Genomic DNA, 12835 nt, shown 5'->3' with positions numbered 1-12835 from the left:
AAAGGAGGAGGAGAGGGGACCTAATTGAGGTAAACAAGATAATGAGAGGCTTAGATAGAGTCGATAGCCAGAGACTATTTCCCAGGGCAGAAATGGCTAACACGAGGGGTCATAGTTTTCAGCTGGTTGGAGGAAAGTATACAGGGGATGTCAGAGACGGGTTCTTTACACAGAGAGTTGTGAGAGCATGGAATGCATTGCCAGCAGCAGTTGTGGAAGCAAGGTCATTGGGGACATTTAAGAAACTGCTGGACATGCATATGGTCTCAGAACTTTGAGGGTGCATACATGAGGATCAATGGTCGGCACAACATCGTGGACTGAAGGGCCTGTTCTGTGCTGTACTGTTCTATGTTCTATATTCTATATGTAGTAGCTTATAAAACACTCTCTGAAAATATATTACATTCACTGGCTCCCCTTAATCTATCCTGCTTGCAACGTCCTTAAAAAATTCTAATAAATTTGTAAGACAGATCTAAAAGTTGAAGATTTTGCAGGTAAAGGGATTGCTGGAAAATGGGAAGCCTTCAGAAATAAGATAACGAGAGCCCAGAGACAGTATATTCCTGTTAGGGTGAAACAAAAGGCTAGTAGGTATAGGGAATGCTGGATGACTAAAGAAATTGAAGGTTTGGTTAAGAAAAAGAAGGAAGCAGATGTCAGGTATAAACAAGAGAGATTGAGTGAATCCTTAGAAGAGTATAAAGGCAGTAGGCGTATATTTAAGAGGGAAATCAGGAGGGCAAAAAGGGGTCAGGAGGTAGCTTTGGCAAATAGGGTTAAGGAGAATCCAATGGATTTTTACAAATACATTAAGGATAAAAGGGTAACTAGGGAGAGAATAGAGCCCCTCAAAAGATAACCAAAGTGGCTTTGTATTGAACCGCAGCAGATGGGGAAAGATACTATATGCATATTTTGCATCAGTATTCACTGACATGGAAGGTATAGAATGTAGGGAAATAGATGGCGGCATCTTGCAAAATGTCCATATTACAGAGGTGGAAGTGCTGGATGCCTTGAAACCCATAAAAGTGGATAAATCCCCAGGTCCTGATCAGGTGTACACTAGAACTCTGTGGGAAGCTAAGGAACTGATTGCTGGGCCTCTTGCTGAGATATTTGTATCATCGATAGTCACAGGTGAGGTGTTTGAAGACTGGAGGTTGGCAAACGTGGTGCCACTGTTTAAGAAAGGTGGTAAGGACCGCAAGCCTAACAACAGTGGTGGGCAAGTTGTCGGAGGGAATCCTGAGGGACAGATGTACATGTATTTGGAAAGGCAAGGATGATTAGGGATAGTCAACATGGCTGTGCGTGGGAGATCTTGTCTCACAAACTTGATTGAGTTTTATGAAGAAGTAACAAAGAAGATTGATGAGGGCAGATCTCTCTGGACTTCAGTAAGCCATTCGACAAAGTTCCCCATGGGAGACTGGTTAGCAAGGATAGATCTCATGGAATACAGGGAGAACTAGCCATTTGGATACAGAACTGACTCAAAGGTAGAAGACAGAGGATGATGGTGGAGGGTTATTTTCAGACTGGAGGCCTGTGACCAGTGGAGTGCCACAAGGATCGGTGCTGGGTCCTCTACTTTTTGTCATTTATATAAATGATTTGGATGTGAGCATAAGAGGTATAGTTAGTAAGTTTGCAGATGATACCAAGATTGGAGGTGTAGTGGACAGCGAAGAAGTTTATCTTGGATTACAATGGGATCTGGATCAGATGGACCAATGGGCTGAGGAGTGGCAGATGGAGTTTAATTTAGCTAAATGCAAGGTGCTGCATTTTGGGACAGCAAATCTTAATAGGACTTTTACACTTAATGGGAAGGTCCTGGGGAGTATTGCTGAACAAAGAGACCTTGGAGTGCAAGTTCATAGCTCCTTGAAAGTGGAGTCGCAGTAGAGAGAATAATGAAGAAGGCATTTTGTATGCTTTACTTTATTGGTTAGAATATTGAGTACAGGAGTTGGGAGGTCATGTTGCAGCTGTACAGGACGTTAGTGAGGCCACCTTTGGAATATTGCATGCAATTCTGGTCTCCTTCCTATTGGAAAAATGTTGTGAAACTTGAAAGGGTTCAGAAAAGGTTTACAAGGATGTTGCCAGGGTTGGAGGATTTGAGTTATACGGAGAGGCTGGACAGACTGGGGCTGTTTTCCCTGGAGAATCGGAGGCTGAGAGGTGACCTTATAGATGCTTATAAAATCATGAGCACGGATAGGATAAATAGACAAGATCTTTTCCCTGGGGTGGGGAAGTCCAGAACTAGAGGGCATAGGTGTAGGGTGAGAGGGGAAAGATATAAAACAGACCTAAGGGTCAATGTTTTCACACAGAGGGCGGTGCGTGTGTGGAATAGGCTGCCAGAGGAAGTGGTAGTGGCTAGTACAATTGCAACATTTAAAAGATATTTGGATGGGTATATGAATAGGAAGGGTTTGGAGGGAGATGTGCCAGGTGCTGGCAGGTGGGACTAGGTTGTGTTGGGATATCTGGTCGGCATGGACGAGTTGGACCGAAGGGTCTGTTTCCGTGCTGTACATCTCTATGACATGACTTCCCCTTCATGAGGCCATGCTGATTCAGCTTGATCTTATTATGTATTTCTAAATGCTCTGCTATTTTACCCTTTATAATACACTTTAACATTTCCCAATAACAGACATTAAGCTAACAGGCCTATATTTACCCCTTCATTTTTATCTCCTTCCTTTTGTAAATAAAAGTACTGCATTTGCAGTTTTCCAATCTTCTGGTACTTTTCCAGAATCTAAGCATTCTTGGAAGATTCTTCCAGCACATCCATAATCACTACTTCTCTTAACATCCTAGAATTTATCCTATCAGGTCCAGGGGACTTATCAGACTATAGCTCCATTAACGTCCCTCGCACTTTTTAAAAAAATGATAGTTACAACATTTATTTCCTCTCCTCCATTTGCCCCTTGATTTTTCATAATTTTGGAATTCATGTCTTCACCTGTGAAAACTGAAGCAAATATTTATTCAACTCCTCTGCCAGTTCCTGGTTCACTATTATTTCTTCATATTTTGTGAATCAAGCAATTCTAGATATGTGACGGTTTGAACACAAGTTACCAGATCTCTGGGGTCTCAATCGAATGCCAATAAGGCAAAGTTTGTGAGATCAGCTATGCACCAGAAAACACTCTTGATCTATGATCTCTTCTACCATTACTCATTTACAGAAGGTAGAGGTCGCAAGTTAGATCTTCAAAATCAGTCTGTCAACGCAATGTCCCTTTCACAAAACTGTGATGACACTGCCCAATCATATAATGATTTTTCAGATAGACAGGGTGGCGAAGAAGACGTTTGGCATGCTTATCTTCATTGGCCAGAGCACTGAGTACAGGAGTCAGGATGTCATGTTATGGTTGTACAGGACATTGGTAAGGCCACTTTTGGAGTTCCATATACAATTCTGATCACCCTGCTGTAGGAAGGATGTTATTAAACTGCAAAGAGTGAAAAAAAGATTCATCAGGATGTTACTCAAACTGGAGAGTTTGAGTTATAAGGAGAGACTGGATAGGCAGGGACTTTCTTCCTTTGAGCATAGGAGGCTGAGAGGTGGCCTTACTGTGGTTTATAAAATCATGAGGCATATAGATAAGGCGAATAGCCAAGACATTTTCACCAAAGGTAGGGGAGTCAAACTTAAAGGGCATCAGTTTAAGGTGAGAGGAGAAAGATCTTAAAAGGGGCCTTAGGGGCTGTATGTCTCTAAATACACACAGTTCAATTGACAGAACCTAACCCAGAGAAAGTGCTGTAAATCAAGCAATACCAGAGATGTGGCTGTTTGAACAGTAATAGACCTCTGGGGTGTCTATCATGAATGCCAATGAGGCAAAGTTACACCAGAGAAAACATTGCTTTATCAACAGCTATTGGTTTGTGAATTTTTCTCCCATTATCCATTTACAGGAGATAGAGGTTTCAAGAAGTACATGCAGTTTATGTTATTCATACTTTAAAGGGTCGGGATGACTAACATTTTCATGGTGATACAGCAAAAACAGTTTTTTTAAGATTGTCTCAGGTTTAAAATGGAGAACATTTTCTAATGATTTTTCAAACATTCTTTTGTCATTATAGGATTCATTAGTTATATAGGGTTTTTGGTGGACCATTGCTTGGCCTGGAGAATGCAAGGGTCAGCGGGTAGCATGTGTGTCATTAGCAAGATCTTAATGTACTTTTCAAAGGTTCCCTCATCCAGAAAATGGTTCACAATACTTCAGAGGTGCCGCAAATCACAAGATATTTAAAGGTTGGCCCAACTCTATGAAAATTGCCAAGGACTAAGATACATCTATGCGCATAATAGAACCTGCCAGGTCAGAAATCCAACCCATATTCTGCACTGGTGAATACTGGAGGCACCTGATTCAAGTCACAGCTATCATTTTTACACCTTCAATAAATCTCTGGTGACTATAAAAATCCAACCCAAAGTGTTAAAATTCCAATTTGTTAAAACCTCATTAAACAGCCAAAATCTAAGATGTAATTTCAGATTCTTACTTAAGAATTTTACACAAGAAGCTAAAGCATCATTTCACATTTGACAAAAGTACTGATAAATTTTCAATTAATGTTAAATTATGCTTAATGTGTGACTCTTCAACCAACCATTCCATTTGATTCATCAAAACTAAGATCTCCCCGATAGCAACCCAGGTGCAATTTAGATTTTTGCAATTTAGTGCTTCCCAAAAAGATGAAGAGAGTTATTTTACGTGCATTAAACAAAGGGAGAGATATAGACACATCAAATAAGAAAAGAGAAAGAGAAACCAAAATTGAGAGATTAAAATCTACAACCAACTGTTAAAAAAGACCTTAATCCTGTCCCCTCAGTTTCATGCAAAGTCGCTAAAATTAAAATTGCAATGCAAAGATAAGCTTTGACCCTTTCCTCGCTCTCCACTGGTACGTCAGCCATTAGATGTTTAGGCAAGCGTCCTATTTGCATTCAATCCAGGAGTTGCAAACATTTCTTGCCAATGCAAGAGACCCTCCATTGTCTTAAACTAACCTTGTATGCAAGGAATACAATTATAAGACACAATGTTGCAATAATTTCTTCCTGAAACACATTCGGAATAATTGTGTTATTCCATAAATTAATCCCTTGTGAATTTAATTTCATGGAAATATCATCACAAAAATTATCCAAAAATCTTCTCAAAGTGAAATAGGTGCAATTATAGACTCAAAATTGGATGAACCAGATAGTTTGCCAAACAAGAACTTTAGTTTCCTTTTTTTAAGGAATGAGAAAATGCAAACAAAAGACACATTTATGTAAAATGCATCACTCACCGATAGTTAAGGCATCAAACAACCGAAGAATGGTGTCAACATCCTTCACAATTCCAGATTCCTGGATGCGTTTCAAAAAATCATCTTGGTGCATGTGGGTTTTAGGGAGCTGAAAAGTTTTCACATGTTCATCAGATGCAGTCATATCTCCTTCTTTCTCTAACATTATGCTAATAAGTCGCTTTAGTTCTGACTTTCGACTTGCATGTTTGCGTTGAGCTGGAGACATTGCACCAATCACTTTCTTTACAAGTTCTTTAGGGAAAATGTCACGGTCAGTCTTGTAAAGATTCTGGAAATCTGAAAGTGCCTCTTGAAACTTTTCCTGCATCAAATAAGCCAACCCACGAAGATAGTAATATCTTGCCAGGAGACTTGAGTTTTCTGGCCCTGTGGAACTCATGGCTTTGCTTAACAAGATGGCAAATTCTGTATACCAGTCAATCACACTGGAATATGTCAGAGGGCAACTAAACTCTGGCAACTTGAATCTTGTTGATTTCATGCTCTTTTTTAAAGCTGAAAGAAATATATTGTACATTAATTATAAATTATTCAATGTAATGTCTATTCGATATTTCTCATCTCAACGCATTTATTTTTGCAAGGTATCCACTAATTACTTGCATTCTCAAAATCATTGAAAGGAGGGCTACTTCATTGAAAGGTACTCTCATCTGAGAAAATTACTTTCATTTCATCAAGCTATAACTTGAAACTACATGTATCTTCAATGCACTTGTCTTATAAGACAATTGAAGTTTTACAGATATACTGCATACATTATCAATATATAGTAGTAACATTTTGCAATAGATTGCATAGTTTCCAGCAAAGATAGTTGACAACTAGTTTCCCCTAACAGCTGGATTTTGAAAACCTTAGTTAAGCTTCAAATGAAGGCAAAGTACAGTGGAAGCTGGAGATCTGAAATCAATACAAAGAAATTCAGGAGGTTGGTAGTATCTGTGGCAACAGAAACAAAGTTACCATTTCAAACCTCATATGACTTCTCTTCAAAACTGCAGAGAATGTTAGATTCATTTCCTGTAAAATGATTGTTTTTATGCTGTTGACAAAGGAAATAAGAAGTGAGTGGAACAGATGAAGAAATTGCCCAAAGCAAAAAAACAAAGGGATTGCTAACTGTAGTAGAGATAGGTGTTAATGGTAGGTGTCAACAACAGAAAAAATAGGTCAGCTCTCCTGACAGCTCTGCAGGGACGTAAGTGTAACCAAATGGAGGACAGTGTTCATGCTCTGAAGTGGTTGAACTCAATGTCAAGTCCTGATGACTAAAGTGTCCAAAGAGAAAGAGCACCTGATTTTGCACAAGCTTGCACTGGACTTTGTCGGAGCACAGTAGATGACCCATGACAGAACTGTTAGCATGACAGCACAATTATGTATTGAAGTGCAAGCAAATGGAAGAGTGTGTATTTTTAAAGACAGGATGATCAATAAAGCAGCCATCCAGTCAGTGTTTGGTCTCACCAATGTGGCAGAGACTGAGTATTGTGAGCAGCAAATACAGATTGAATGAAGTACCAGTAAACCACTGCTTCAACTATAGATGTGTTTGAATCTTGGATAGTGAGAAGGGAGGTGGTAAAAGAGGAAATGTTACAGATTTTGAAATTAGGAGGTGCCAAAATCTGAATGAGGGAGTGTTAGGAGTGTTGGAAGAATAGACCCAGGTATGAAGGAAGGAACAGACCTTGCAAAATGCTGCCAAGAGAGGGGAAAGTACGGTTGGTGTGTGCATCCTGTTGGAGGCAGTGGAAATAGCAGAAGACGATCCTTTGAAACTAGACGATCATGGATACTCTCTCATTGTTCTGGGAGGGAGGAGAAGAAAGGAAATGTAATGCAGGAAATGAATCTAACATGGCTGAGAGTGCAATGAAAGTTTAATTTTCAGTTCAGGAAAAAAAAAATGAGGATATTGAAGATACCCTGTAGAAGGGGATATCATTGGAACAGATGCAATGGTAACAGAGAAACTGAGATAATTGAATGGAGTCCTTACAGGACGCAGAATATAAGAAAATATAGTCAATATCACTTTGGGAGTGTGTGTGTTTGTATGTGTAATGGATATTAGTGAACAGCCTATCTCCAGAAATGGAAACAGTAAAGTCCAGGCAGGGAAGTACAGGCTAGGTGGGTTAGCCATGGGAAATGTCAGGTTACAAGAATAGGGTAGGGGATGTGTCTGGATGGGATGTTGTTCAGAGAATCAATGAGGACTCAATCGGCCAAACAGCCTGCTTCCATACTGTAGTGATTCTATGATTGATTCAATGAAAACTGATTAATTTTTCAAATTCCCAATGAGAAAAGGAAGCAGCATTGATGACATCATCAATTGTACCAAAGAACGAAGTGTTGGCGAAGTTCTGAGTAGGACTGGAACAAGGAGTATGCCACATAGGTATAGATATAGGTGGGGAGAAAGTGAGGTCTGCAGATGCTGGAGATCAGAGCTGAAAATGTGTTGCTGGAAAAGCGCAGCAGGTCAGGCAGCATCCAGGGAACAGGAGAATCGACGTTTCGGGCATAAGCTTTCCTGAAGAAGGGCTTATGCCCGAAACGTCAATTCTCCTGTTCCCTGGATGCTGCCTGACCTGCTGCGCTTTTCCAGCAACACATTTTCAGCATAGATATAGGTGGGACCCATATCAGACCTGTTGAGTTTCTTTTGAATAACTGGACTACATGGAACTGCCCTAAGTGAACACTGAGCATCAAAATTATTCATGACAATGATACATGACAATGTTTTCAATCAGTTTCAAGCTAGAGACTTTTTAATCTATGAGATAGCCATCATTATCTCTTCCACATAATCTATTAAAGAATTTTCAACCTAGTCACAATAAGTGACAAAACTGTAGTTCTGTCGAAGAATGAAAAATATTCAATCAAAAGATAACCTTTCAAATTGTACATATATAATTAAATCATATTTCACCCTCATAAATTGGCTTTGGGTGGTCATAGAGTCATACAGTCACAAAGATGTGCAGCATGGAAGCAGACCCTTCAGTCCAACTTGTCCATGCTGACCGGATATCCTAAATTAATCTAGTTTCGTTTGCCAGCATTTGGCCAATATCCCTCTAAATCCTTCCTATTCATATACCCATCTAGATATCTTTTGAATGTAGTAATTTGTACCAGTCTCCACTACTTCCACTGGCAGCTCATTCAACCCTTTTATATCTTTTCCCTCTCTCCTTAAACCTATGCCCTCTAGTTTTGGACTCCCCTACTCTAGGGAGAAGACCTTGGCTATTCACCCTATCCATGCCCTTCATAAATTTTATAAACTTTTAGAAGGTCACCCCTTTCCAAACCATTACATTTTTGGTATGCAGCAGTTTCACATAAACTACCGAAGGTTAACGGAAACAGCCATTAAAATTTAGTAATTACAGGAATATAAAAGTATAATGAAAAAATCTGTCTTGATGCAGGTAAACAGCTAACTTTGGAAAATGTATATCTTTCTTAAATGAATATTTGTCAATAGATTTTAATACCATTTTCATGCTTGTTCTTCCCCATAGACCGATGGACAATCGAAAAATCGTGCAAGGTGTCCACTGGTAGATTTGGCATGCTTGCAACAAGTCGTTTAATCATGAAGAAGTCAGAATTGCGCTCCCTCTTCATGGCCATTTCTTCCATTGTGGGCCTCCGCGGACTAGCTAGCATCTTTCCTCTAGAATAATGTCAATCACCTGATTACAATAGAATACTCAGCACGCTGGTAAATACAAGTCAAATGACTTAACATCCTCCTGAAGGCAAATAGATTCAGCATGCATGACACAGTAACACTTTATTCCAAGCTGATAAAACAACAAAGTAATTTTTAAACTGTACCAAAACTAAATACAAACCTTTTATCTACCGCCTAAAGGTTTTGACTGGTGACCTTCTCTCCATCATAAAGTCAGAAGTAGGCATTGTCACCAATGATTGCACAATGTTCAACACCATTTGCAATTCCTCAGATAGTGAAGCAGCCCATGTTCAAAAGTGACAAGATCTGGACAATATTCAGGTTTGGTCAGACAAATGACCAGTAATATTCAAAACACACAAATGCCAAACAATGACTACTTCCAAGAAGAGACAATTTAACCACTGCCCCTTATCATTCAAATGGTATTATCATCACTGAACCCGCCACTATTAATTTTCTGCCATTGACCAGAAATTCAATTGGATTTGTCACATAAACAACAGCTACAACAGCAGGTCAGAGGCGAGGAATTCTGCAGCGAATAACTCACCTCCTGCTTCGCCAAAGGCTGTCCAATACCTGCAATACACAACTCTGGGTGTTATGGAATGCATGCCACTTGCCTGAATGGATGCAGCTCCAACAACACTCAAGAAGCTTGACACCATCCAAGACAAAGTAGCCCACCTGATTGGCACGACAACCATAAGCACCTACTCTCTCCACCACTAAAGCTTAGTAGCAGCACTGTGTAATATCTACAAATGTGCTCGGAAATTAACCAAAGATCCTTATACTGCACCTTTCAAACTCACAACTACTTCTATCTAGAAAGATAAAAGCAACAATGAACACAACCATCTGCAAGTTCCTCTCCAAGCCACTCACCTTTTCTACATGGAAATATACTGCCATTCCTTCCGTGTTGCTGAGTCAAATTCCTGGAATTCCCTCCCTAAAGGCATTGTGGGTGAACCTACAGCATATGAACTGCAGCAGTTCAAGAAGGCAGCTCATTACCATCTTCTCAAGGACAACGAGGGATGGAGAATAAACGCTGGCTAGCCCACATCCCATGAATGAATAAAAAAACTTGATGCAATGAATTTAGTAAATGGAACAGCAAAAAAAAATTAAATCAGATTTTTCCCTTTGAACTTTAAACTGGAGAATAAAAAGTTGGTCACTACTATGTAACTAAAAGTTACCAGGGAGATTTTGTGCAACATCAGGGTCAAATAGGGTTGTGTGGAATACACTTGAATTTCACAAGACCTACTAATTTTTGAAGAAGTGGATACTTTATGAAAGAGTGGCACCAGAAGTCTTTCAGTTAAGGAAAGACTGTCTCACCACCACAACTTGGTTTTGAGCTAGTTGCAGCTTGTTACAGAGCTATGATTGTGGTGCTCTTGAAGACATCCAGAAGCAAAAACAAAATTTTTATCACCCTTCTCTTTTGAGTAAAAATGACAAAATTTGAAGTCTCTGAAACAGAAGAATTTTAATAGAACAAAAGGTCTACCCAACTGGCTACTGAACTGAAGAACAACCAGAGCTCAGCAGACAACATCATATCATCATTACTAAGAATCTAAAGGACTGAAACAACTTATCCAGGTTATGCAGTCTGGATTTTGATCAACAGAATTTGGTTTAGTAGTCAATTCAGCCTTGAGTATGCGCTCTCATTTAATATGATCTTGGCTGATCTCAACTCCACTTTTCTGCATGTTCTCCATGACTCTTCATCCCATTACTAATTAATAGTATCTATCTCCTTGAATTTACTCAATGTCCCAGCAATCTACTGCATTCTTGGGTAGGGTTTCTACAGAGTCATGACACTTTGAGAGAAGTAATTTCTCGTCACTTCTATTTTACATCTGTTATCCTTACCGTAAAAGTGTAACCTCTTATTCTAGATTGGCCTAAATAAGACAACATCTTTTCTACTTCCACTTTGTCAAATCCCCTTTAGCATCTTCTATACCTTAATTAGATCTCCTCTCATCTTTCTAATCTATAATAAATATAGGCCTAAACTGCTCAATTATTTTCATTACGACAAACTCCTAATCTCTGGATTCAATCTAGTGGACTTCCCATGAACTGCTCCAACATAATGACAACAACCCCCTCCCCCCTCAAGTAAAGAGATCAAAATTGTTTGCAATACTCCAGGTACATTTTCATTAATGCCTGGTACTGTTGCAGCAACACCTCCTTACTTTATATATCACTCCTTTCGCAATAAATTCCAAAATTCCATTTGCTTTCCTTCTTACCTGCTGTACCTGCACTAGCTTTCTGCAATTTATGCACGAGGTCATCCAAATCATTCTGCATCAAAGTATTAAGATTTTCTCATTTAGATAGCAAACTACTTGTTATCTGACCAAAATGAAAAACCTAATTTATTTATGGGCCAAATTTTGACCAATTTAGCTAACCTATTTTCATGTCATCTGAAAATTTGGCTATCATACTTTCTATCCCCACATCAAAGTCATTGATATGGATTGTAAATAGGTGAGGTCCCAACAACCAAGTCCTGCAGCACCCCACTAGCTATATCCTGCCATCTAGAAAAAGACTAATTTATCCTGACTCTCTGCTTTCTGTTGGTTAGGTAATCCTCTATATGTGAAGTAATGTGTGTATTGAGGTTTTAAAGAGGGATAAAACAAGTCACATTGTTGTAGATTAGTAAATTGTTTTTCTATTTATTCAAGAATATTTTTGTTTACAATAAGTAGTTATTTTCCTGTTAATGACTAAGCCTGGTGTGAATTACTTTTGTCCTAAACAATTGTCCATCAGGCAAATTGTCCATCAGGTGGCTTAATTGGGCAGTCACACATTTGTGATAACTTGTTAACTTGAATAATGGGGCTTAATTATCCGAAAAAGCATCACTGGACCGCAACATTAACTCTGCTTTCTCAACCCAGATGTTGCCAGATCTGCTCCATTTTTCCAGCAATTTGTTTTTGTTCCTGATTTAGATTAATCTAGTTGGAGAAAACCAGATTCAAGTTCCATTCTGCTATCAGAAGTGAAAAGAGTAACAAGGTAGCAGTGAGAAAACTAAAGATGTTTTGCCATGATACATTACCATGTAAAATTTAGTTTCTTAATGCTCCAAATAAATCACCAATGCAGCTCACTAAAAAAGTAAAACTTATTACTCTTTACCACAGATTGTTAGCTATACACTATAACAGCCGAATGTATTATTGTAAATTGGCACAGTTTTAAATGCCAAAGTGTTAAACTGTCATAATAGAAACACAGCATGTTGTAAAGGTGCACCATATCAGAGGATAGGAAATTATTTTATAACCACAATCTCTGAAATGCTGAATTCTCACCAATGGTGATGTGGACAGGTCCAAACAGATATTTCAAAGAAACGGTTTAGAAAATAAATTTAAAGTAACATGGCTTTAAATGTGATATTCAACTCTTAACTCTGAAAGTTGGAAGCCTGGAAATAACTACAAAACAAAATTTAATTAAGTGTTCTCAAATAAACTGCACCGCAAATCTCAGCTTTCAGAAAGTAAGTGTTGAAACTTATTCTGTCACCACTAAACTCCCATTCAAATTACTTTGGACACAAAACTAACATCTTTGTACAAATTTCATTACCATCACCAAACAAACAGTTCAGTTCATCTATATAACATAACATACTGCTAGTTGAAAAAC

At 38.8% G+C, this 12835-nt stretch overlaps 1 protein-coding gene across 2 annotated transcripts in view; it reads right to left on the bottom strand.

Moving 5' to 3' along the window:
• The window catches only part of LOC122548891 (DENN domain-containing protein 3-like), a 77650-nt gene that overhangs the window by 6345 nt on the left and 58470 nt on the right, over positions 1-12835 (bottom strand). For both annotated transcript variants that reach the window (XM_043687818.1, XM_043687817.1), the window contains exons 13-14: positions 8913-9094; positions 5368-5886 (exon numbers count right to left, since the gene is read on the bottom strand). In XM_043687818.1, the coding sequence (XP_043543753.1) occupies positions 5368-5886; positions 8913-9094 (701 nt within the window). The remainder of the gene's footprint in view (positions 1-5367; positions 5887-8912; positions 9095-12835) is intronic.

Source organism: Chiloscyllium plagiosum, chromosome 4, assembly GCF_004010195.1.
Source record: "Chiloscyllium plagiosum isolate BGI_BamShark_2017 chromosome 4, ASM401019v2, whole genome shotgun sequence".
Classification (NCBI taxonomy): domain Eukaryota; kingdom Metazoa; phylum Chordata; class Chondrichthyes; order Orectolobiformes; family Hemiscylliidae; genus Chiloscyllium; species Chiloscyllium plagiosum.
Note: the sequence above shows the minus strand (reverse complement) of the source record. Positions and strands in the feature narration are given on the sequence as shown.